The following is a 26807-nucleotide window of genomic DNA, read 5'->3' on the forward strand; positions in this document are numbered from 1 at the left end:
TTGTACTTGCAATTGTTATATAAATATCTAAAAAATTAAAATTATTGCTAAAATTTACGTTGCAAATAAAAAATATAAGCAAAATAATAAAAATCATCAAGTATTTAATTTTAAAAAATTTTAAAAACTTTGTGTGTACAAGGGGATACAATAAAAAAAAGTAATATATTTTCAAAAATAAAAAATTCAAAATATATTCCCCATTTTCTTTGACTACAATAAAGATCTCTCTTTAATCTTAATTTTTCTAAAAAATGTTATTCATATTAGCTTTTTATAAAAACAAGATAGAATAAAGAGACTTAATAGAAAATTTATATTACACTATTTTCATAATTTTTTATACTTACGAATAAACTTTTATTATAAATATTATTGTTTTATATGGTAAGAAGTATGCCAATATTTTTAGAATTACTATCATTGTATTATAAAACTATTTCTGTTCTTGCATCTTTTCACGCGCAAGAATATTAACAAATGCCACGATTCATCAACTATCTACAAAATTTTGTTACACATGATATATATACCATGTGACACAAAAGTGTACTCATGGTTTTATTTCTACATGCCATAGCAATCACTATTGCTTTTCGATGAAATGACCATACCTGCATGTTGTCGACAACGATGATCGATAATCGAAAGCTTATTCTTTGCAGTATCGTTTATAGGTGCATTCACGAGACAAAGCAACTTGGCGCTTGCTCAATAAAAAAAGTTGATAATGATATTATTAACCCCTCATAACACTTTTAACATTTTATTTAAAAAAATAGTCGAGCTATTCGCCCACTTTATTCATATATCAACTTGTGCACATATATTAATAAAGGGTCACGAGTTTTTTCATTAAGAAAAAAATACAAAGTAAAAAACAAACTCTTGTAAAAGAAGATTTTAAATACAGTAATAATATATAAAATATAATAAAAGGTTTTGTAATAAATTTTTCATTCAGTCTAAACTAATAAGCAATAATTGAAGACTTTTGTAAAACAAAACAGTGGGAAAAAATTTTATAAAAATTTTTATAATAATATTTTATGATAATCTATAGTAATAAATAAATTAAGCTCGAATGTAATACACATAAATGAAAGCTACGGAATAAAATAATGAAATTTTCATTATTGAAAAATAATAGAGCATCGTATTCTTAATCATCCAACTCAATAAGAATTTTATTATGTGACAAAAAGAATTAAATATGCGAGTCAATTCTAATTTTTAAATAAATGATTTCATTTTCTTGCATTTAATAAAAAATAAATTTCAACTCATTTATCAGTAAATATAGGAAACTTTTATGCGCAAAAATTTGCAAAAAAAAAAAAAGTAAAATCATTGTTCAAATTTTTCTCTTCGTAAGAATAATAAGAAAAAGCAAAATATAGAAAGAATATTATATCTCCCTGCAGAGTGCAAAAAAATATAAGTCTTGGTAATATGAAATAAATCAAATGGACAAGAACTGTAAGACACATTTTTCGAATTATTTATAAGCTCCAGAAGAATATATTTGTAGACTTTATACCCTTTCACCGCAATTACGAGTATAAAATCTATCGGCATCCTACTGCATGCAGAGCCCTACATCTATCCCACCCTATCTTGCACCCTTCCTGCACATTAAAGTAGACCACCTGAATGAAATATAATAAACCAGCAGTTTACGAGAAGTCGTGAAAACCTACACCCGAAGGGACCAAGACCAAGACCAACCAACCTTTCATCCAACCTGAAGGACGACCTGGACAGGTCGCTCCAGGCGCTCATGCTCCTGCTGCGTCTCCTGCAGGTCTGCTGCGGCGTCAGCAGTCTGCTGCTGCTCCTTCGCCTGGTGGACGCCAGATTCTCGGCTTGAAAATATACTCTGGGCGCCTTCTGCTGAGAGGCGTTCGTTGGCGTCGAGGTCGGCGTAACCGCCGTCGAGGTGTGGAGCTCCGGTAAGGCCTCGTAGTCCCATGCTCTGGCGCCCATATCGAGCAGGGGCACCGACGAGGCTGCGCTGGAGCCGCGAAGTGGATCCCGAGGCTTGCGGTGATGAAACAGGGCGAGGAGCTTGCGACACACCGACTCGTTCTCTCTCTCCCTCTCCCGTTTCTTTGCTGCCGGCAGCTTCACTTTGAAGCAATCACGGGACGTGCCAGCTCTACCGGCCGCGTCGTCCCTCCGACCACATCACCGGAATTTTTCTTCTTCCTGTTCACTCGACATAATTATCGTACAAGCAGCATCGAGAGACAGAGGTGCGTCGAGCAAATCCATAGAGACTGTCGTATAAATGAGCAAGATCGCTCGATAAACGCTTGACGAACATGTTTGAGAAATATTATCTGCTACAGTGTAACGACGATCGATTGGTTCATTATAAATTTAGAATTATCCGCCTTTCCTAGGATTCCCAACGCTATCATTTTGTTCCGCGAAACAATTATGGGAATATTCTAGCGTAATTTTAGAATATTTCAAATACTGCACTTATAATTCTAAATAATACGCAATAATGTCTGATCTTACACGTGTGAGAACAACTTATTTCACTGTGTAAGTGTGTGTTGATATATTTTTTGCTTCTTTGGTTATTGAAATTATTGGTGAAAAATCCTCGACAACAAAATTGCATTAAAACGTTGCTATAAATTAGCAAAGTTCGTCTGCTTTCGCTTTTTAAAGACCTTTCTCAAAGGAAATTTCACGAGAGACTGTTATGCCGCTTCCTAAACGTACTATATAATAGGTATATAATAGGTAACAATATTATGGAGTAAATGCACGCAACCGCTTGAAATAATTTCGCTGCTTATAAAAGCTGATTAGAATTTCGTAAAGTTTTAAGGAAGCAATTAGACGCGCTTGATAATGACACAAGTAATTTAACAAAAGTAATTTAAAATAGCGAAAGTAATTTTGTACGTCTCATTTTCATGATGAAAAGAGCAGCTGAATAATTTGAACTTTGACCCCAATCTACAGAATAAATTTACATCAGAAGAGAGCTGCAAATGATTTTTCGAAAAGTAAAGGCATATTTTTCAATTCATTCTCTCGAGATGTGGAAGACAATATTTATAAATACGAGGTAGTTTCACATGCATTTTCTATTTAAAAAAAAAATGAAAAATTTTTTGCGGAATCGCTATATATAATTAATATTATTTCTCATCTTGTGTTCTAATGTATTAACAATATTTATGAATTCTCGACAAATTTCGTGATTCTAAACATTAGTTCCTTTAACGTTAATTTATCTCCAATAATTATTAATAATACTTATAAACATTCTAAAAGCGTTCTAAAAGCGATTTTCACACCATTTCAACAAATTTTCAACAATTCTCATGTAACGAACATTGTATAGCCAACAAAAAACATGTTATCGACGATATTTATCTTTAACAAACGATATCTATTTTTTATTAAAACGAGCGGTTCAAATAACGATTAAGTGTAGAAAGAGCAATTTGTAAAGTTTTTTGTTTCTGCCCAACTATTGTCAAACTTTGTTTGATTGATCAAAATAAAAGTTTTATGAAGTTCAATTGTTGCACAACTATTATTTTATCATCAAGTGACACTCGCGTTGAGCACCATAATCATCTTTAGATGGAAATAGTGATTGATCGCAAGTAACAATGACACCACATGAATCATTAACACATCTTGCGCAACTATAGAGGAAAAACGTATTCCACGTTCCTCTTGGAATCGTTTTGTATCGATTCGCATTTCGCTCGCGGAAATAACTTTCGCAACAATAACTCAAAGCAAGTTTGACACCCTCTGAGACTTCCAATCTCGTAATTTTTTATATTTTGACAGAAAGAGTTCAAAAGCTTCTTCTTCCAAAATTTTATTTGTATTTTTAACCCATGCTACTTATTTCTCGAATCTATTTTATATATAATAAAACTATTTATATAAATAATCAATAAGCATAATTATATACGTAACGTGAGCCGAAAATATCAAGAGTACCGAAACATAATATTGTTCATTATTTTTGTACGAATCTTCTATCTTCTATTTTTTTTTATTCGATAAAAATGTCACTAACGGACTCTTCAAGATGATAAAATAATATCTCACGAATGTGCATCAACATTTTGATTGATCGCAGCTACTGTCGCCGCGACAGCGGCCGCAAAAGTGTCTCGAGACATCTCGTTTGCACGACACATTTCCGTCTGACCCGGATGACGTCACATGGTGGTCGAAGGTCATGGTCGACGAGTACCTCTACAACGACACGGACGCAAGATCCGCGTGATCAAACATTGATACCTCAATTGCATCAGCTTGCTTAACAAGTTCTTTCCACAGCTTACTTTGATATCGTTAAAAAAACTCTTTAAAATGTGTTTGAGGTTTCGTCGATCCGAAAATAGCAACTCGCTTTAAACACTTTAATCAGATAGCAGCAAGGTCTGTAGATCGCATGCGTGGGAACAGTCCTTTTTTCATATCTTGAAACCTCGATTCAAGATGCGGCAAGAAAACAATGTCGCACAACAAGCGCTTTTAAATCCTTGTCTAAACAACAAATCTTTGGATAACAAGATTTCCCCTTCATATAAATTCTCTTCAAATCCCGTGTCCTATATACAATATAATAACCACTTGTTTTCTTGAAAGACTCAACAATATATATATATATATATATATATATATAGGATTATTAAATTATTAAATTATTTGATTTTTTTCAAACACAACAAAGCGCTCTTCTGTATCTCGCGCCATTATTTCAGGTTTCGTAAACGTATCTCAAAATTTCTTCACGTCAATCAAATGTCCACAGTTTCACTTAAATCCTTCTTCATAAACCAACTTGACTCTTGTATAGGAAACGTTCAACTCATCGTATATATCAAAGATGTTTCCCGAAACTCATCAATGACAGGTATCGAGAATTACACTTCTGGTTTACAGGACCAACGAGCTGTTCTACTCAACGCAGGTGGCAGCGTCTCACGAGGATAACGTTCCGCTGTCACTTCTAGAAGCAGTCTTGGGAGGATCGTTATCCACCTCGTCGTCATCCGACTCGCTGCACTCGGGGACATGGGCCTGCATTCTCAATATCTTAGTGATACCGATGTAATATTGATGCGACGACAAGTGGCGCGCTTCGCGATTTAGGCGACGACGGGGCATCTCGACGAGAAAAAAAAGAGCTCTCTATCTAGTGTCGCACAGTAGCGATACCTGTCACTGATTGTTCCACTAATTTAACGCTTGTCGCACATCCGGAGCACAAGGATAGGGTGCAAATGCCGCATCGTCCTTGACATTCAACGAGCGCGTCGAACAACAATTCCGTGAAACAAAAAGAGAGAACTCAATCCACCCCAAAGAGACAGACCCGGAGGCTCATAATCGCACGGGAACGACCGCGCATAAATCTGACAACTGTCAGCGCTCTTTCCTCGCACGCGTCACGCAAACCAGGACACGAAGAACGAGGCGATTGGGCAACCTCGCGAACAATCTATCTGATGAAGGGCGGAACGGCGCAGAGTGAAACAGCCGAACGGGACCGGTCGTATTGTCTCATAGTCAGCGATGGCTTTTTCGCGGCGTGAGAGAGGAGGCCAGCTCGCAGCTCACTATCCCGTACTGCGGTACACGCTAGCGGTTTTCTCTCGCGCGCCACCCCTTTGCCACCGGCCTTCTAACCCCCTGATGTGTTCTTCCTTTTCTCTCAAACTAGCATCAAGCACGCTCTCTCTCTCTCTGACTCTCTCGCTTGCACCCTCTCTAGGTATCCCTCTTTCTCTCTCTCTTGCACCCTCTCGGCTGCTCCGTCTTTCTCCCTCTCATTTTCGCGCAGTGTATAATCATCGCTCATCTCGCTCACTCCTGGATGTTGCCCTCCTTCTCCGACTCCTCTTCGCTGTCGTCGTCGACGTCGTCGTCGTGAAAGAGCGCGCATACACGCACGTGGCGCCGCTTCGTTGTCAAGGCGACTGCGCCACTTCGGGGGTACGTCCGAGATCTACTCTATCCCCCGGTCATCTCGGTTTGGCATTCTGTCATATCCAGCTCTCTCTCTCTCTTTCTCGTGAATTGCCCCGGTGAATGAGAAATGATCGCGGAACGTGGGGATAAATGGCGATACGCCACGAACGATTTATTCGCTTCTTGCTGGTAATCATGTTATTGGGTTTTCTCATCATTGTATCTCTTGAAACGCTATCAAAGTGTATTCCAAGACCATTTGTCTTGTCGAGGAAAGGTACACGTTTCGTACATCTGCCCTTTTTACTCGATGTGGTTCCAAAATCGAGGAAAGAATGGTGATAAAGTATTCAGAGAGAATCAAATATTTAGAGATATCAAATATTCAGCGAGAGGCTCTCTATTTTTCTCTCTGAAATTGTTTATGTTAATGATTTTTTCACAAGAAAAATCTTAATTCATTCCTTTATCTTTATTGAGCCATAGTACCGCTCTGCCATTTTTTAAAATATTTTATTGATTAAATTTTTGATTAATTAATTGATTAAATTGTTTGATATTGTTGATCGATTTTTTTATACATGTCTAAATTCAGTGAATGAGCATCCCTGCTTATGCTCTGTTAAGGGTAGGTTTGTGCACTAGGGACGATGGGTTATTTTGGTGTAACGAAACACATACAGGAATGAATGGACGGGCTGTCGGAGAGACAACATCGATTCGCACCGGGAGCTAAGCTAAACTTGCGTGACGAGCTTGCGCTGTAATGCGGGCGGAAGACTTGAATTCTGAGCGAGCCACGTGGCAATGTATGTGTCAAGCTTGCGTGCTAAAAATGTGCCAGGAAACTGACGTTTTTAATGGAGTCCTGTCGTACTATTTATAATTTTTAAATCGACATTTTAATGCAACTTTGCATTTGTAGTGTTAACGTTACCGCTCCTGTTACACGTACTAGCGTTTATATGTTGCAAAGAAAAAAAACTGTAAACTTCTCTGAAGGATTCTTTAAATTTCTTTTTTATTCATTCCCAGTTTCAAAGATTTTTTTAAAAGGGGAATCAAACCATTTTTAATTGTATATGTGCATCTAAGAAATTATATGATTTTTAATAACACATGAAATAAATAAGATATAAAAAATATAATGTATATATATATTATTTGTGTGATAATACTTTTACTAAACAAGAAATAAAATATTATAAATAATGCTATATATAAATTGGGGCATTGGAATTATTAGAGAAATTATTAGATGGATTATTAGATAAATATGAAATTGTAGCGATATGTATATAAATAGTGAACGGTATGTGTATAAATAGTAAATAAATAGTAGGTGGATATTAGTCGATTGATGTAGAAGATTTGGAAAATATACTTTTAAATGTTGTGACGCAGAACATCATATGCATAATAGCGCGAAGACAAATAGTGCATAACGAATGAGCAGAATATACACAGCACTATTTCGAGGAAAGATATCGCTCCGCTGTTGTACATCTATTTTTTTCTGACAATGCAGATAAGGTATATCCATTGCGCTAATGGAGAAAGAAGATTGCTTTGGTGCGTCAAAGCGATATCTCAAATGATGTAAAATATAAATCTTAAAAACTGGTTAATTATACATGTTATTTCAACAATGTATTATTATTTTTTTTTTTTTTTTCATTACCATTTATGCAAATTTCCAATAGTTAGACTATATAAATAAACAATATTTAATTTATAAAAATTTAACATAAAACTTAACTGATAATATAATAAACAATTTTTAAAAATTAATCTTAAAACATAAAAATAAAAATAAAACAATTTTTAAAATGTGCATTATAATAATCTCGTTTTATATACGCAATATATAGAACATGTAAAAAATAAAACATATAGCTTATATTAATTAATCCAAAATCTCACGTAACTAGTTTGCTAACTTTTATTGCGAATTCTTATAAATCGCGTCTTATACAACGCTATTATGTAAGATTTAATTATATCAAGCAACTCGTGATTCAATCCATTAATCTGCTTTCTAAGCAGTAAACAGCTTTCCTCATAGGAACATTTTCCCTAATAAACGTGAATACCGTCTTAATAATATCTCGATCCTCGTGCAATGCAAATACAGCAATTTCAGGGTATTATAATATACATAATCATAATATCAAATCTATAATTTAAACAGTTAATAATATTATAATATAGATATAATAATATTTAAGAAGAACTTATATGGATAATTCTGATGAATGACAATATATAAGTATTGCATAAATCTAAAAAATTAAATATTATCAAATAAAAATTAACTGTTTAATCGTGAATTGTAGTTATATCACGGTTTAAGATATTTTCATTTCTTTATAGATTACGATTATTTCTTTTAGAGATTACGTAAATATTCAATTGTATGATGTAAAAAATTTAGGGTTTTTTTTTCTTATCACCATAAATAGTAAAATTTGTTGAAATTCAGCATAAACTGATCATGATCTTTCAAATATTTACACAAGATTGGGTGAAGCAATTTATAGTTTTTGACTGATCCTCTGAGCCTTAGAGAGTGCTAAAAGAAATAAGACCTTCCATGAATAACAAAATAAATTTTGCAAAATTTGCTTAAAGAATTTGCTGAAAAAATGTGAACTCAGAGTCTCTTATGGGATTGAACTTTTTTGCCAACTGTTTCGTAAGGACGTACATTTTTTTGTGCGATATACATATAATCTATATTGTGAATATAGATTAGTTCAATTTCATAAATTTTGTGAAATTTTGTCACAAATTCTAACGATACAATTTTTTTATTATATACTTATTAATTGCTAAGAAAAAAATTATAATTTCTATGCAGTTTCTTTATATAAAAATTAAGTTTTTTGTAAATTTATATTTTTATGATTATAGAACGTATTAATTATGGAAAATCTAAAACAATTAGTTTATCTAAGTATCATTTATCTACAATTAAAATATAAACATTTTGCAAAATGCGAATGCAGTGCAATCTAGGAATTAGCAGAAGTATTCATAATAATATAAGTAGAGAGCTTAAACACGGAAGCTCCAGCGGATGCTGAACAGTCGATAAAGTAGCAGGGTAACTATGTACGCGTCTGTCTCTTCCGCTCGAATAGGGTGGCAATATCTTTGTATTGACCTACAAAGCGCATGTCTCTTCATGTTGCAATTTCAGCGACTAGTGAGTATACAAAAGTAGTGAGTATACAAAAGACTTGAGCGAATATGTGTTAAGCATACTTCATCTCTAGAAGTGTGTTGAGTGCATCACAAATAGGCCAGCTCAGGAAGTATACTCAGTCAGAATAACACCGCAAGTGAAGTTCTTCTCAAAGTGAAGATTTATAGTGATTACGGAAGTTTCTACCTTATCAAACGTTGAGCTTTATTAAAGAAAAAAGTAAAGGAATCTTTTAAAAATCAATTAAATGCACGAGCAAATTTTTTAGATGTCACATTTTTGTTTCTTTAAAAGTTTAATATTGAAATAATTAGTTTTGTACGTCTTTCGTACAATTTAACACAAAGATTATACTAAATGATGATAAAACCTCGGCGCAGTAAAAATAAAATTATATGTATTTTAATATGATAAATTTAATTATTTCTCTCTGTTACACACGCAGTTTTTCGTAAACAATTATATATTAAAATTGTCAATAAAAATTAACTTGAAAAGTTACCTAGGAGTTCTACACACATATTAATCATAAATTATATTCTATATATTGTTATACATAATAATAAAGAAATATATATATATATATACTTTATGCATAAAATAATATTTTTATATAATATATATATTAAATATAATAAAATAATATTCATACTTTGAACAAGCATGTAAAAAAAAAAAAGACCGACAAGAAAATATTAAAATAGCTTCTGTGCTTAAGAGTGCTTCTAATGATTTATTAAGCTGATTATTACGATAATGCCGGTTCGCGCTTGCTCTCACATCTACTTTTAGATATTTCACCTATCAGTCAAAAAGCTCTTAGAGAATATCGCCTGCCTTTCACAAAATACCTTGATGACATCATACTTATTGCTCTTAAGTAATATGTCATATAACGGTAATATATATATGTAGATAAATATAATTAATTCATATTTGATTACATAACACCTAAAAAATTGACGATATAATATTTCATTTAGATATTTAAAACTGTTTTCAAATTATTCATCTCCTCAATTAAATATAAGTCAATGAACATTACGAAAACTTATATATTTTTAATTTTTAATACTTATATAAAATTTTACAAATATTGTTTTCAGTATAATATCATTCTTAATCGGTAAAAAATATAATGTTATAATATTATTAAATATCATTTTTAATAATATTAAATGTTAATATAACATTTTAGTAGAAATAATCTACATTAAAAGAAACTGTAGCAAAAGGTAACAAATATTTCACAAGAATTGAAGTTGTTAAATGTTTAAAAATTATTTATAACAAAATTACTGTTTGCTATATTCAATCTCAATTTATTTTTATTAAATTTTAAATAACATACCTAAATAGACGAACAATAGTACGAATTTAATATCAAAATATTTTCTCGAGTGTAATAAAAATAAAATAATTATAATTTAAAAAATTAAATAACGCCCAACAAACGCGGATGTTTGCTATATTCAATCTTAATTTATTTTTATTAAATTTTAAATAACATACCTAAATAGACAATAGTACGAATTTAATATCAAAATACTTTTTCGAGTGTAATAAAAATAAAATAATTATAATTAAAAAAATTAAATAACGCCCAACGAACGCGGATTGTCCCTTAGCCGAATAAATTGTTAATTTTCTGACCCACATTCCTTCGTTTAATCGTATACTTTGATCGCTAAATTAATTGATACATTAGTAATAGACCCACTTCAAACTACATCGTGACCAAAAAACAGAGGAGACAAACACATTCTAAAGCATGTTTACAAAAACGTCAATAGTTCAGCTTTTTACTATTAAATAAGTCAAACTTGTTCCACAAATCGCATAAATTTCGAATACTTTTTGCCATTCTTACATTATATTTTTAAACATTAAATTTTCATATATATAATGAGAATTAAAATTCAGCTCGTGTAAAATTAAAATAAGTTATGAATTACTAGGCCAACTTAACAAGCTGATTAGTTCGGTGTTAACAATTTATTTTAAGTCATGAAAATAATACAATCAAAATGATAATTAGTAAACGTTTCGACTGTACGACAGTCTTTATCAATACAATATTTCTATAGGTCTTTTTAAATAAACGTCTATTTTTGTAATCCATAATGTAATAATGATATGTAATGCCATTATTACATATATTATTGATATGTAATGTCATTATTACATATATTATTGATATGTAATGTCATTATTACATATATTATTGATATGTAATGTCATTATTACATATATTATTGTGATATGTAATGTCAATTACAATATATGTCAATTACATTAAAGAAGAAAAAAACAGTTTTATTATTTTTATTATATTATTTTGCAAAAAATCTGGATATCGTGAAAAATATTTTATCGCAAAAAATATATAGGTATTTAATTTTGTCGTAAAAAAAGTTGACAGAATTAAAGACAATGCCTTTATTTAATTATCTCATCCATCATTGTCTGCGTGGAATGCGGACATAAATGAATTCCAATTATAATATCGCGGCATGTAACTGAGAACGCGAAATGACCATCACATTTGTCAAATGTACAAAATTGATATAATTGATAACCAACTATTATTACGTTGAGAGAAATTTCGCGCGGATGATATTGTGATAAAATTCCACATATTTTATATATATATATATATATATATATATATATATACATCGTTAAGATTAATTGGATATATATATATATATATATATATATATATATATATATATCCAATTAATTCTAATGATATGTATTTTAGACAACTATCTTTTTCTCATGTCGTTCTTTTCAAACAATAAGTGAGATACATCCCTAATAATTTAGAAAAGAAGCTCCTATCGTTATTTATAACAATATGATTATAACAACCTGAATATAAGATATTCGAAATGTAGGTAGTAGATATAAAGAGACACAATTTAGTTTGGGGTTCGTTAATGCTCTTTCACGAACATTAATTGTGAGTCATATACGCGGTCATGTGTAGGTGTATGCGCTTTACTCATTTACGCCTAACGCACATTGTTCAATAAATTTTCTATTTTCATTACGTCTTATAGTTACGATATAATACCAGTTTAATGAAACTGTAGCAAACTATGCATCGAACAACAGCAGAATAAAAAATGACACTTTTATACCCGTTTTAAAGTTTGATTACGTAAACATAATATATGCATAAAGAAGAAAGATGGATACGTTACAATGTATTAAAAAGCAATAAATATTTTTTAAATAAAGATCACCATGTAATCGCTATGTAATAACGTATTCTACGATTACGCTTCCTTCATATCAGAAAAATTAATGTAAAGTTGAATCGAAGTAAACGCCCATGCATGTTCGATAATAAAAAATGTCAATTCACGATTAAGATCATGATGCGTTGAAGTATTTTATACCATACATTTATAAGCCATAATTTTCAACTCTCATCAGAGAAATAAATCTGTTAAAGTTGAAGTGCACACACTCCAACTCGCGTTGGAGAGAATTATGATTGTATACGACAGTGAAATAGCTCAAAGGCAATTTTATATATATATATATATATATATATATATATATATATATATTAGAGAAGAAGTAATGGTCTGCACAATATCAATTTAAAAGTTGCGCAAATTCTCTTCGCTCCTCTGTACTTTCAACAATATTAATACAATAAATATTATAAGATATTATTATATTTATATAACGTAACTGTTGCAATCAAACGATAAGTTATTGCGATAAGTTTGTAGAAGTACATTAAGAAGAGCTTTTACAAAAGCAATTTAACAAAAAGATTCCTAACAAAATACCGGAAATTCCAGAGGTACAGAGAAACACGTCGTGTCAAATGCAAAAGGAAAAACTAACAATGCCGGAAGCTGCACGAGAATTCCTGTGCTTACGGGAAAAGAGAATCTAGCCCGCAGGCCCGCAGAGAAAAAACAAAAGTAGAAATACTAGGATCAATATTAATCATGTCAAGTAAACTTGCTTGGCTCCTACGCCTAAACATAAAGTACTATTATCTTTCAAACTTACAAGAGTTATATGTATATACATATAATCTCTCTGAGCAATTGTCATTTAATTCGGCATTGCACCATTTTTTCTCGAATGGTACCTCTGATAATAATTTCATGATATTTCCAATATCTCTTCGTTTAATCTGTATTTATATTTCACAATCTAAGTTTTTAAAGATTTTATAAAATATAACATATTTAATATAAAAGTATTTATATATTACATGTACGTGCTGAATATGTAATATACAAATGTAGAATTAACAAGCATATGAAGAACATAAGAATTATTTGAGTAAATCATGTACCAGATTATTATGAATAGCAATTTGATTGAATTGAATACCTGTAATATGCTTATATTAATCCTTGCGGTAATCCCTATTAAAAATCTAGACGAATTATTTAACATTCAGACACAGAGATGAATAAACGAATAATCCGCATATAAGTATTTATAATTAATACATTCTTATCAGCACGACGATTAAACCTAAATATAAAATTTTGATTTTAATAAAACTTAGATATCTCATTCAAATTATAAGGCTCGAAAACAGTAATATGGTAACATAATGAAGAAATAAACTGTTACTTCTTTTTCTTGATGCGAAAAGCGATAAATCCCATAATAAACGATAATAAATCCTAACGTGTAAGCAAACAGGCAATGAATGTAAAACAAGCAAAAAAGCCTACGTATCTTGAGAAACAAACTTTGGAACATAATATAAACCGCAGAGAAGCAATCCATTCAGAAATTTTATTATACAAGTAAGAGTTAAGTTATTAATAGAAATTTATCTAAATTGCACAAACTTTATAAAAAGATAATATTATATTAGTAAAATATTATCTTTTAGAAAAATTCATGAAACACATAAAGATGTATCATGGGGGGAAATTTTCTTATTTTATTAATATATATCATAAAGTTATATATTTAAAAAATTGTTCATAAAAATAATGTTTAATAAATAAGACAAATAGACTTTCTCGTTAAAAAACATTGAAAGAATATTCATATAAACGTTATCTATTATAACGAATATAAATATTAGCTTGAGAAATATTCTTACAATTTTAGTTTAAAACTAAAGAACCTATTTCGATAAGCAGCTTGAAATTGATGACTTTTTTCAAGAAAGCTCCAATCCCGTTAAATTAAACAAAGCAGCATAAAAATCGAATGTTTTCCCTGACAAAACATATTGCGATAACAGGAAAGCAATTTACCATGCTGAATCATTACACATAAAACCGTAGCAAACTACACCGCGATATCCGATATCGCGAATAGTTCATTCTAATCGTAACTGCAACATAAATCCAACCTAAAGCTAGGGGAAGAAGCTACCATATATATTGAACTTTCGCGCGTTTCCGACAGGAGAAAATATTATTTTCCAAAAGAAGGTCGAATTATCCGCAGTGAGATCATACATCTCGGGTATTTCTACCAGAACGCGACGATTAAATATATAATATCGAAAAAAATATGTCATATATCTATATGCGCAGTAACATATGAATATTGATCTTTGATAAATATCTATAAGAATAATCAAATCACAATCCGATTATCTATATATTCATCTATTGCATTAAAAATCTTAATAAAATTTAATATTAATAATAATAAAATAAATAATTGTTTTATCAACACTCTAAATCCCTGCTTATAACACGGGCGATGAGTTATGTGAATAAAAAATATAAAGATTATTAATTTTATAAATATTATTAAATTTAATAATATTATATGATTAATAATTTTTTTAATATTCAATTATATATATATGTATTTTTCGTTGAACTCATTAATCTTACATAGAGAGTAAAGTCTCGTGTACCATTTCTCTAGAAAAGGTTAATGTTTTTTCTCATTATTAGAGTATGCAACTAATTTTAGATATTGATCATTCACGTTGCGCATTCTAGTTTTGTAAAAGAAACGCGCTAAAAGATTTACATGCTAAAAGACTTACAGCGGTTATACACTGTAACACTCGATCTTTTATATAAGCCACGTCTTCACATATCTTCGATTGCAAACCATTTGCAATTGATCGTATTAAACTCGTATTCACACAGTAACCATCTGCTGATTTTACAAATAATTGCTTTGCATAATAGGGGAATGCGTTCTTTTTTACTAACATTGCAGCATGCGATCATCAATTTAACAATACCAATCTCGTTCGACAACATCTAGAGAGCATTTATCATTAAATTCGAACGTAATCATATTATAAAACAGAACAGAGTAGAGAACAGAATTAATTTTAAATGAAATATTATATTTTTATCTTTTATTTTTAGATGAGTTTATTTAAAGTTTACTATCAGATCTTAAGTCAACAGTGAAAACCTTATATATTAAAGCCATATATTTTCTAGAAAAATAATAAGTAATCCGATTTTATAACAGCAGAAATTATAATTATTAAACTCGTATGAAAACTATTTTATTTTGTTACGGAATTAAATTTCTTGATGCCAATAGATAAATTTAATTTCGTCTCCTGCATAAATCGAATAGATATTGTATCAAAATATGTACATATAATAATAATAAACATAACAATATATATATATATATATATATATATTGTTATGTTTATTATTATTATAAATATAATTATAAATGTATTATAAATATATTATAAATATAATTTATAATATAATTATAATATAATTAAATCGTGAACAAAATTGTTATATGTCACTTTGACTTTCTCCTCAAAATAGCAAATTATAATAATTAACTATATAAGACTTTCTCTGTCTAATACAACTATTGTATTAATTTCAGACAAGAGAACATGGATTACATTATTTTCAGCACTTGTAATTATTAGAAATCGAAACCTTGCAAATGTGGCTTTTATTAATCATACTTTTATTAAAAGAAAAATTCGAAACATTAAAAATATATGATTGAAATAAAGTATGCAACTCTTTCTCTGCTTCCTCCCCCTATATCTCTTTCATTCTCTTTCTCATTTAATATACCTATGCATGTATATATTTTAGACAATTAAAATAATAAAAAAATCTTAATTAATCATGATATTTTTCAAAGCAATGCAGTAAAATTACATTTTACATTGGCTATGAAAAATATGCTTATTATAAAATACATCCTCAATCAAAGATATACATATTTCATCAGTCGCGTATTTCCTTTTTTCTATTGATTTTCTCTACTATCGCTTTATTTCGCTTACGAGTAAACCGTTAAAACCCCATAGCGCCGAAAGGGATTCAATAAAAAAAATGAAAAATGAAACATTTCTCGACAGACAATTAAAGTGGTATATTCGCGCAGAAAAATTGTGAAGAATGTTCAAATATTGAAGTATTTCGACGTTATTCCGATACCGCTATTTAAATAATTTTCTCTTGTATAATTTTAATGTGAAGAATCAAATGCAACAGATTAATTTTAAAATAATATTAAATTCAAAGTTTTCGCTCTTTAATCTCCATAAAAATTTTTATATTGCAATCTTTTTATCAAATAATTTTTATATTATATTTAAACAAAATATAAATATAAATGCCGAAGAACACTGATTGATAAACTACATTCACAGCCAATTTCGTGAACAATTTTTAATGCACAAATCTAATTTTTTTTTATAATATTTTTATGACTAAATTTTTAATTCCTATATATACCTACAACGAATTACTGCAAATTTTAATCTAAATAATATAAATTAATTAAAAATTTAATATTTATCAAATTTAAAATCCAATATACTTTAAATTCTCTATATAACTATGTAATTTAACATACATTGTTAGTTCAGTAGAAAGTTTTTTTAATTACTTGTTTTTGTCATCAAGATCGAATATTTAATCTCTCTGTTTTCCCTTCATCCTAGTTTTAAATGCCATCTGAAGAACCTCGGTTTACCATTCAATTTGTAAGCCAGCATTGCGTTATTTCAAAATTAATTTTACGCTGTGCAATATTTTACCAAGAAAAAAAATTGGACAATAATAAAAATTTGATTTGCTATTAAATGAAATACTGTACTAAATTCATCATCTATATGTTTTGATACTAAAAATATTTCACCAAAAAAAAAAATTTGACAATAAAAATTTTATTTGTCATTAAATGAAATAGGTATTGTAGATACTAAATTTATCATTTATAGATTTTTGATAAAAATTATGAAGTTAGTAATAAAATGTGCTACATTTCAATATTTAAATGGATTGCATCAATAAAAATTTATCTATGCCTCTTGTATATATACACTCGATAAAAGACAATATTTTGTCTACAAAAGATAACGTAATTGTAATTAACATAATTAATTTATTCACAAGTCATGTATCAAATTTTCTCTTTTTTATAATATATTATTTTTAAGAATATAAATTTAAATATATAAATATATATATTTTATGCCTATATAATGCTTGACGGAAATAAATGTTGTCAAAAAAATTAAAGATGAAATATATATTTGACAATTATGTAATTTGTAAATTGCATTTGTAAATTATGTAAATTACGTAAAGTTAAACCCTACTCACCGTTCACCATCATCGTTGAAAGCATAATCGCCCAAAATAAGATCGCGAAGTCGATACCTCGGTGGCAAGAGGAGAGGCAGACAAGGATCAGGCTCATTCATCTCGTAAATATCTTGTCTTATTATTATTCAATATATTTTATATTATTTTTTAATTCTTCATTGAAGAAGCTCACAAAAGAGATCACTAAAGTATGTTATTATAAAAAAATGTGTCCGACACTTGTTTACGTTATTTAATTACGTTTAAAAATCTTTCATTTCCCTTTTTCAAATATTTTAAGATATACATATTGAAAATTTCGTATGAATGACTATAGAATAAATTTCAATATTTGTTAGTAAAAATAAACTAAATGTAAATAAATCGACCAAACACAAATAGCATTTTGTATAACAAATACTTTAAAAAAATATGATTATATAAATATAATATATTATATATTATGTATAAAATTTTATATTTTATTTTATATACACAAACACGTTTGTAGCACATTATGCTAACGTGTATAACATTCAATCATTCAATTAATACTCCATTCGTAAGAGAAGCCTTTAAACTTTCTGTTCTTAATTAATATTATAAATAATGGCGTATGTTTAATATTAAAATTTTTATTAATATTTAGATAAGAGATATTAATTGTATAAAAAAATGTGATCTAAAATTTTTAAAATCGATTTACAATTACAAAAGTTCTTTTTTGCGCATAATATATAAAAAATTATATTATTATATTATTTTAATTATATTCTTATAATTATAATTATTATAAAGAAAATTATATTCTAGATTCTAGATATAATATATATATATATATAGATATGTGTGTATAAATATACATGAATTTATCGACATTAGTTTTTTTTATTGTAATCTAGAAAAATCTTCAATTTTTTATAAGTGCATTAATTAAAAATGAAAATCATTAAGAAAGAAACACAAAGAAAATTTTTCATTTAATAACGATACGCTGAAAATTATTAAACGTTTATTTGTAAAAGTATCTAATTTTACTTTAATTTCCCTGGAGACAAGACGAACAAATTGGGGTTAATACAAACATGTAAATTTATTTAATTATTCATTTGTAAGAGTTATGGCAGAGAAAGAGAGAGGAAAGTGGGGAGAGAACATATATGCTAAGAATTGATTAACTTTATTGAGTAATTTAATTTAATTGTTTTTAATAACAAAGCACATGTAAGCAAAGCTTTAAATAATTATTGCACCAAATAAATATATGTAAATATATTGATTAAAATATTTTTCTTTTATTTGCAACAATAACAAATAATACGAATTAGGAGAGAAAATAAAACTAATATGATAATTAATCAAGATTAGTGTTTCTATTTTCATATAATGCATAATATGTATATATAAAGAGTGTTTGTTATTAGCAATTTTTTAAAAATATTTTGAAATTTGACAATCAAATCTGTTATTTTTTTTAATTTAAATATTTTTTATATTTTAGAAATATTAAGTAAAATATATTATAATAGGTATATGTATAATTGTAAAATATATGCAATAATAGATTTTAAAACTGAAGCAATATACTTTGATAATTTTACGAAAAGATATTTTATAGAGTGAAAATTTATATTTTATATTGCACATTTTTTCTTGCATTCATATTTATTTTACACATTTTAAAATATATAAAATCTTAATAAATTATATTTTTAAGAGTTAGAAATAATTCAATTAATTATAACTTATTCTAAACTTTGTCGTAAAAAATGTGCGATAAAAAAGTGTAACTTATTTTACATCACCACATTCTCTGATAACCACTCTAATCTGATATATTGAGTTATGGCAATATGTCGAAAAGACAAGAAAAAATAATATTTCCTTGCTACTTTTATAACAGGGTATATCAATTATGTCGTTCGTTGATAACTAGCGGTATGCTAATGAAAACCATCGTCCATAAAATTATCTTTCTATAAGAGGATTATCGAAAACCAGAAAATGGCTTTTTTACATGCTTCAGTGTTATAATTATATGTGTGTAGCGGCAATTAAGCTCGTTAAAATTCGGACCGTGCTAACGACTGTGTATGTATGTATGTACATACATACGTGTAAAGCTCATATATTACGAAAGAATGACAAAAGACAAATCTCATTGCTTTCAAACAGCTTAATGATAAATGAATTAATTAAATTATATAATTCGGAGTTTTCTTTGAATTTTAATTGTATTTTCAAATATTATTTTTTTGCAAAAACAAACGTGATAAAATTCTAACCAGGATAATGCAAGCTAGCTTATAAAATTTGCACGTGTTTTATTATGATTCTTATAATATTATATATAGTAAAACGTAATTACTGTAAATTAACTGTAAGTATACTGTGGAAAATATTGAAATAAATGATAGCAGCTATAATACTATGCTGATTTAATTTAATTTAATTTAATTTAATTTAATTTAATTTAATTTGATTAAATTTGTACAAATTCATATAATATTTAAGAATTAAATACTATAAAAAAAACTTGTTAACTTTTTAGTTTAATTGTATCATTTTAATAATTACGCGAGCATTTAAATTTATTCTTAAACATATAATTTTTTATTAAACATATTTTAGAACTTAAGGCTGTGTAAAATATATAAATTTTGTGACTAAAAAACATAAAACATCATGAAAAATGTAGTCGCTCAAATTAAATTATCCTGTGTTTAAAAGTTGGATATAGAACATCATTTGTGATGATGACATCTAGCTGCGTAAACAACGCGCTTTATAGGGATGTAAATTTTCTCAGTACAGCTCTCGGGAAAACAGGAAAATTTAAAAGAAACTATGCTTGATATGTCACACAGTTTGTATTTTTTATGTAGTGTAGCGTGATGAAAATTCTGCGAATTTTGTTCAACCTACACAGAAATTCTCAGCCAACGTGTTGCAAAAAGTATATTTTTATCTTAACTTTAAATTTGCATCGTTGATGAAATATTTTGTATATCTATGAAAAGCATTTCTTTAAAAAAAGGACACTTAATTAGTCATGCTCTTACGTTCGTTTTTATTATGTACATAATGTTTCATTAAAGTTGATTTGAAAGTAAAAAGAGATGGATAAGAACGTAATTAAATGTGAAAAATGCGCCCTATTTATCTTGATCAACTAAAAAAGAGAAATAAAATAATTGAATTATTAGATAAATATTAAATTTAAATTATATTTTAATTTCAAAACTTATATATTCATAGTTTTCATATAATCTTATGATAATCTTTCACAGTCTCCATAATATAATCCCTTTTATAAATATTAAAATTATTATAAAACTTTTATCAATCCTGCTATAATTTTTAAATTCTTGGTATCTTTTGTATAATATTTGCAATATTTTAATTTTTTTAAACGCGTAACGTTTATTTTTCAATTTAATTAATTTCTGACAAGTATTCTATAAAACAATATTTAATCAAAATAAGTATATAATTTAATTAAATAAATAATGTCTCTAAATTTATATAATTTTTCCTTATTTCTTTGTGCCATTAATTTATAAAAATGTTTATTTACTGTTCTCTTACAAATGTTTATTATTATTGTCTCTTCTATTACATTTCTAGAATAATAAAAGATTAAAATTGATCAATTAGTCTTTTTAATAAAAAAAAAAAACGATTCTGTTGCCATTCGCTTTTGCTATTATAAGATCTAATCATATCAAACTATATTTATTCTTGTTGGAATCCATATGATTCTCAAAATATCCTTGTCTTTGCTCTAATTAATTACTAATTAAAATACGAATGATATTGATCGACATGTAATATTTTTCTAGGGTAACCGCGAAAAGAAACAAATCGTGCTAAACAATTTAAGAATATTCTGCCTTAAAATCGATCACGAGAAAACTCGAACGCAATTCCATTGGTCGCGAACAACGACGTCCACTCTGAAATCATCGTTCAAGGTTCAATCGTTTGATCGATTTTTCTAAATAAGATACGTCATGGAATATTCTGGATAACAATCAAATGGAATATGAATTTCTTATATATATTATATATATATATATATATATATATATATATATTATATATATATATTAATTTGCGCACATTTTCTTTCAAACTGTGTGTATTTTTATGCTCTTACTTTTGAAGTGTTAATTGTATTAAAATTATTTTTATTTGATGTTAAACTATTATATTATTATTTTAACAATAGAGTATATTTTATTTTTATCCAAAATAATTCTATAACATTTTTCCTTTCCACATCGATATATAAAACAACATATAAAATTTTATTAATAGATTTTTAAGTACTATTAAAGTGACAATGTACTTTAAAATATAAATAATTGAAAATCAAAAGATCAATGAAGTTTTATATGACTTTTTATCAATTACTTCTACATAAAAAATCTTTTAAACGTAAATTGTCAAAAGTAACTTATATAAGCAGCATAATTTTTTAAAATTAAAATAAATAATAATCAAAATTAATTAATTTAAATAATAATATTAGTTAATTTCAATTTTAATCTGTTCTGTTATGTTTCCGAATCTATTAAGTACGCGCACCTTTCAAAATCCAGTCACCAATAACCCAAGTTTAATTAGATCAACCACTAATAAACCAATCACTCGAAAAACTCATCATTAAAACTCACAAGGGGTGTCGCAGCACATATATAAAAAAAAAGAAACATTACAATTCAGATTTATATATCGAGCGTAACTTCTCTCGTGTTTATTTGCATGTCACGTTCGTGAAAACGTCGGAAATCCTACGGAAATTGTCGCTGTAACGCGAATAATGACACGCGAAATTTCGTTCGATCACTAAATGATATATGCCGCACGTGTTTTCACCACGTACGAAATACGCGCCCGACGCTTATCCGACGGAGTCTCACGCTTAAATGACGACGTGCCGCGTCGTGATCGCGACTACGCTGCTTAACGGCGCTCACCCCACGTCGTGCCATCCCTGCCGATCGTCGGTGGTGCACCTTGCCTATCCAGGAGTACAGAAACACGAACGAAAACAGGCTTGCTTGTTTTCCTGACGGAAACAAGCTCATTATGCTTGTCTCTTTTAGCCTATTCCTATTATTACAACTTATTACACATTACACGTTTTACACATTTATTTTAGCATAATATTTTCACTTTACTATTAGAATAGTGTACTTGGTAATTTTTTTTTTTTTGCAATCATAATATTCTCGTCTCGTTAGCCCTTAATTGGTATTTAGATTAAATGTATATTGTTTCATATATTTTCTGAACTTACATATATATGTATATTATATCATATGTTTTTTTCATTTCGTTTGCCTAGACAATTTATAGCTGCGTCTCGCCTTTGTCCTTAATTATGTCATAATGTATTGTTCATGTGACGTTTATGTTGCCTTTCTTTTCATTTGTTGTCTTTTGGATCAGTTTTCTCTATATGCTTTGACAATATAGAAGAAATAGTAATAACATGAGGACAGAAAACTAACATTATGAAATGTAAGTCTAAACCTAAATCTAAACCTAAATATATATAAAGTAAATAATATGACAAGCGAATAAAATCACGATCAAATTTAAAATGTAAACTAGCCTATTTCTATAATGAAAATTCTTTAATTTACAATTCAAATATTTTTGTAATTGTTTGTATTTTAATGTTATAAAACAACTATGATATCTTTTAAATTCATCTTTTCTTAATTATTTTAATTAAAAGAAAATAATAAAAGTTTTAAAGAAATTTGCTTAGTCTATATATTAATATAAGGAATAATTAATATATTTTAAATTGTATTAATATAAACGCACGTGCGTTTGAACAGATTTTAAATATAACTACATGAAATATGATTAAAAAATCAATATGTTATTCAATTTTTTTATTAAAATTATCTTCTATTAAAAGAACCTTTCTGATTACCGTACTAATTTCAATAATATATTGCTCATAATTTTTCTTATAATAAAGTTAAAAAATTTTTTTTAATAAATACAAGAATATTTTGTATTGAATTTTTTAGTAAAAATTGCAAAAAATTGCGAGAAAAAATAGGCAAGAAGGATTATTTCCAAATATTGTTAAATAATATGTTATTACAATAATCTTAATTTTTTTCATCATTGCTGTTAGCCGCAATGTAACGTAAAATCAAATAATAAAAACTAGACAGACCATAAGAGTTCTTATCTATCTTACAAAAAAAGTTTAAAAGATATATATCAATTTTTATGCAAAGTCTGTAAAAAGATTTGTAACCCTCCATAATAATAATCGCGTAACTCACTTCTGTCCATTTTTCAGAATGATGAAAATTTACAAAGTCTACTGAGACTATGTCTCGAAACGCGAATATTGAATTATTGATCCCAGAAGCACTTTCTGATCGAACTCTAAAGGGTATAAGAAATCAGAATTCTCTCAATAAAATTGTGAAATATAAAGCAAATCGATCCTTTGGACTATAACTCTTTCATGAGTCTTACTTATTTTTCATAGCGAAATATGAAATTTTAGTGATCTTATTATATTATATAATTTTTAAATTCAATGTATATCTTTACACTTTATATATATTAATTGAAGCTATATATGTTGAATTAAAATCCCAAAAATAATTTTATCTCATCCATTATATGTTTCCCTGTTTTTCTATAAGAAATTTTGACATATTAATAAATATTAATCAAATGATATTTTAAGCAATGTATAATGTTTTTAATTAAAGTAATCAATAATTTATTATAAAAATTTTAATTAAAGTTATCAATAATTATTATAAATAATTATTAATTTAATTCTTCTGTAAAACAAAAAAGCTGTAGAATTGATTAAAAAACAATTATTGTATTTAGTTTTAAAATTTACATTTCGGTTTTACGATATTTTACAAATACGAATTTTCAGAAAGCAATATATATTGTTATTAAATTGATATCTCTAAATTTCTTTTTATTTATCTACTGCAATATTCATCGTAGCCATTATTTGTACATATTAGAAAATTTTTTATTACTCTTATTGAGAGAAAACAAGTTTTCAAAAAAGTCAGTATTGGAACAAGTTTATGGAAAAGAATAGCTCGTTCGAAAAGAAACGACGCACGAACTCCTTTTGAATTATAACTTAAGTGTACGTATATAGAAAGAAGTTCTCCTTGCCACCTTCCTTTTGCAATTCTTTGGTACCATCAAAGTTCTTTTCTAAACCATTACAAAACTAAGATTTTTCCATAAAGAAAAAATTTTTTTTTTATAAAAATATATGCGAGTTGTGTGTATATCTTTATAAAAAAAATATTTTTTCTTTTTATGTATCTTAAATGTATAATTATAAAAATACAGTTTTCTGTGAGTATATAATCAATAAAGTAATATTCATTTTTAATCTGTGAGACTTCAATTTTTTGGTATTTATTCAAGATCTTTTATATACCTGTTGAAAATATTATAATGTAATTTTTTAGCAAGATAAATATTTATGAAATTAATCAAAATCTAATTCTTTTTTTCCCTCTCTTTTTCTGAAGTACATTTGGCATCTGGTGCCGCTCTATATTCATTTGTCATCCATATATTTTCTTAATGCCATCACCTTTCATAAAAACAATGCATGACATCTACATATCAAACCAACCTTTTCCAATATTTTTTGTAACAAGCATTTTCATGCATATTTTCAATTTAAAATCATCTTTATTAGTATATATATTAGAAAGTGTTAATTAATTTATAACCTTCCAAACGAATAACAAGTAATTTTTAATTAACAAATATTAATTTTTATTAAACGTACATTATGTTTTCTATTAAATATAAATTTGCTTATCACATCTTTAACTTAAATACAAATAAAACAATTATTTAAAAAACAATATAAATGAAAGAAAGATTGGAAAAAATTCTAAATTTTATAAGCACATTAAAAACAAAGAAATGTTAAATGGACAAGCCAAAAAATATTAAATTTTATAATTTGTAGAACAGAAAACAACCATAACTGAAAAAGATAATTTACGTTACTTTTTCTTAATAACTGATCCAAATATTTTCCGCTAGCAGAAATATATACACGCATTTGCATTCCATGTGATAAAAAAATATTAAAAAAGAGAATATAACAAGAGAACATTATGTACGCTACAATCAACAACATCGTATTTTCGTTTTAACAGAAAATATGGAGCACGGTATATATTTGTCACGTAATACTAGAACTTTTGCCATCTATTTTGCTTGCAAAAGGTTGTGTCGAATCTATCTCGAACAGCTCCTGATCGTAGGTCACATCTAAAAAAAGGAATGTCGCGACGTGAATATAGAGTTTAATTGAATTCGCAATATAAAAAACCGCATCGTGTCGGCAATCAGGTCACTATAATACTAGACGTCTCACTTTTCTGACATCAAAAGCTTCATTGACACATACACTGACTTTGATCTATTATACTAATGATTTTGTGAAATTATTAATTACGACGAGAAATACATACAAGATTCGGAAATTTAAAGTTTTTGATCAATCATTTTGCAAGTTTATATATAGGTACATAGAAAAAATATTATTTCTCTATATACACTCTATTAAAGATACATTAACATACTATTTATATCCTATAATTATATATATATTTTACTGTAAATATGTATATTCTAATTATCTAATTGTAAATACTTAATGTGAAGATTTAAAAACTGCGCGTTCAATCTTATCAAAATTTCGCTACAAAAAGTTTGAATTTGCGAAAGTAGCCAAAATATATATCATTAAATTTTGTATAAGATAGAATATCGTAAATACACGTATGGCGTGTAATTAAATTTTTCTAATCTAAAAGTGTTCTCACATCTGACAAGATTATTTCAAAATTTTTTAATTGTTATTAAAATATAATTTAAATTAAAACGAACTTTAACATTAACCAAAATATTAATAGGATAAAAATAATTACATTTTTTATTCAAAAAACATTTTGTTTGATTTGAAGTTTTATGAATGACAATTTACAATATTCTACATTTCTGTAAGATTATTTAAATGC

At 27.7% G+C, this 26807-nt stretch overlaps 1 protein-coding gene across 5 annotated transcripts in view; it reads right to left on the reverse strand.

The window, feature by feature from the left end:
- The window catches only part of SLO2 (slowpoke 2), a 158917-nt gene extending 136271 nt beyond the window's left edge, over positions 1-22646 (reverse strand). For 2 of the 5 annotated variants that reach the window (XM_085481685.1, XM_085481680.1), the window contains exons 1-2: positions 22327-22646; positions 17755-18067 (exon numbers count right to left, since the gene is read on the reverse strand). In XM_085481685.1, the coding sequence (XP_085337811.1) occupies positions 17755-17855 (101 nt within the window). In that variant the 5' untranslated portion in view covers positions 17856-18067; positions 22327-22646. Of the gene's footprint in view, positions 1-1732; positions 2182-17754; positions 18068-22326 lie in introns of those variants that run through there. The other 3 variants (XM_085481684.1, XM_085481682.1, XM_085481679.1) reach the window with 2 other exon arrangements.
- Between the last annotated feature and the right edge of the window lie 4161 nt (positions 22647-26807).

This window comes from Nylanderia fulva, unplaced genomic scaffold, assembly GCF_048542155.1.
Source record: "Nylanderia fulva isolate GAGA-0341 unplaced genomic scaffold, ASM4854215v1 Scaffold19, whole genome shotgun sequence".
NCBI classification, from domain to species: domain Eukaryota; kingdom Metazoa; phylum Arthropoda; class Insecta; order Hymenoptera; family Formicidae; genus Nylanderia; species Nylanderia fulva.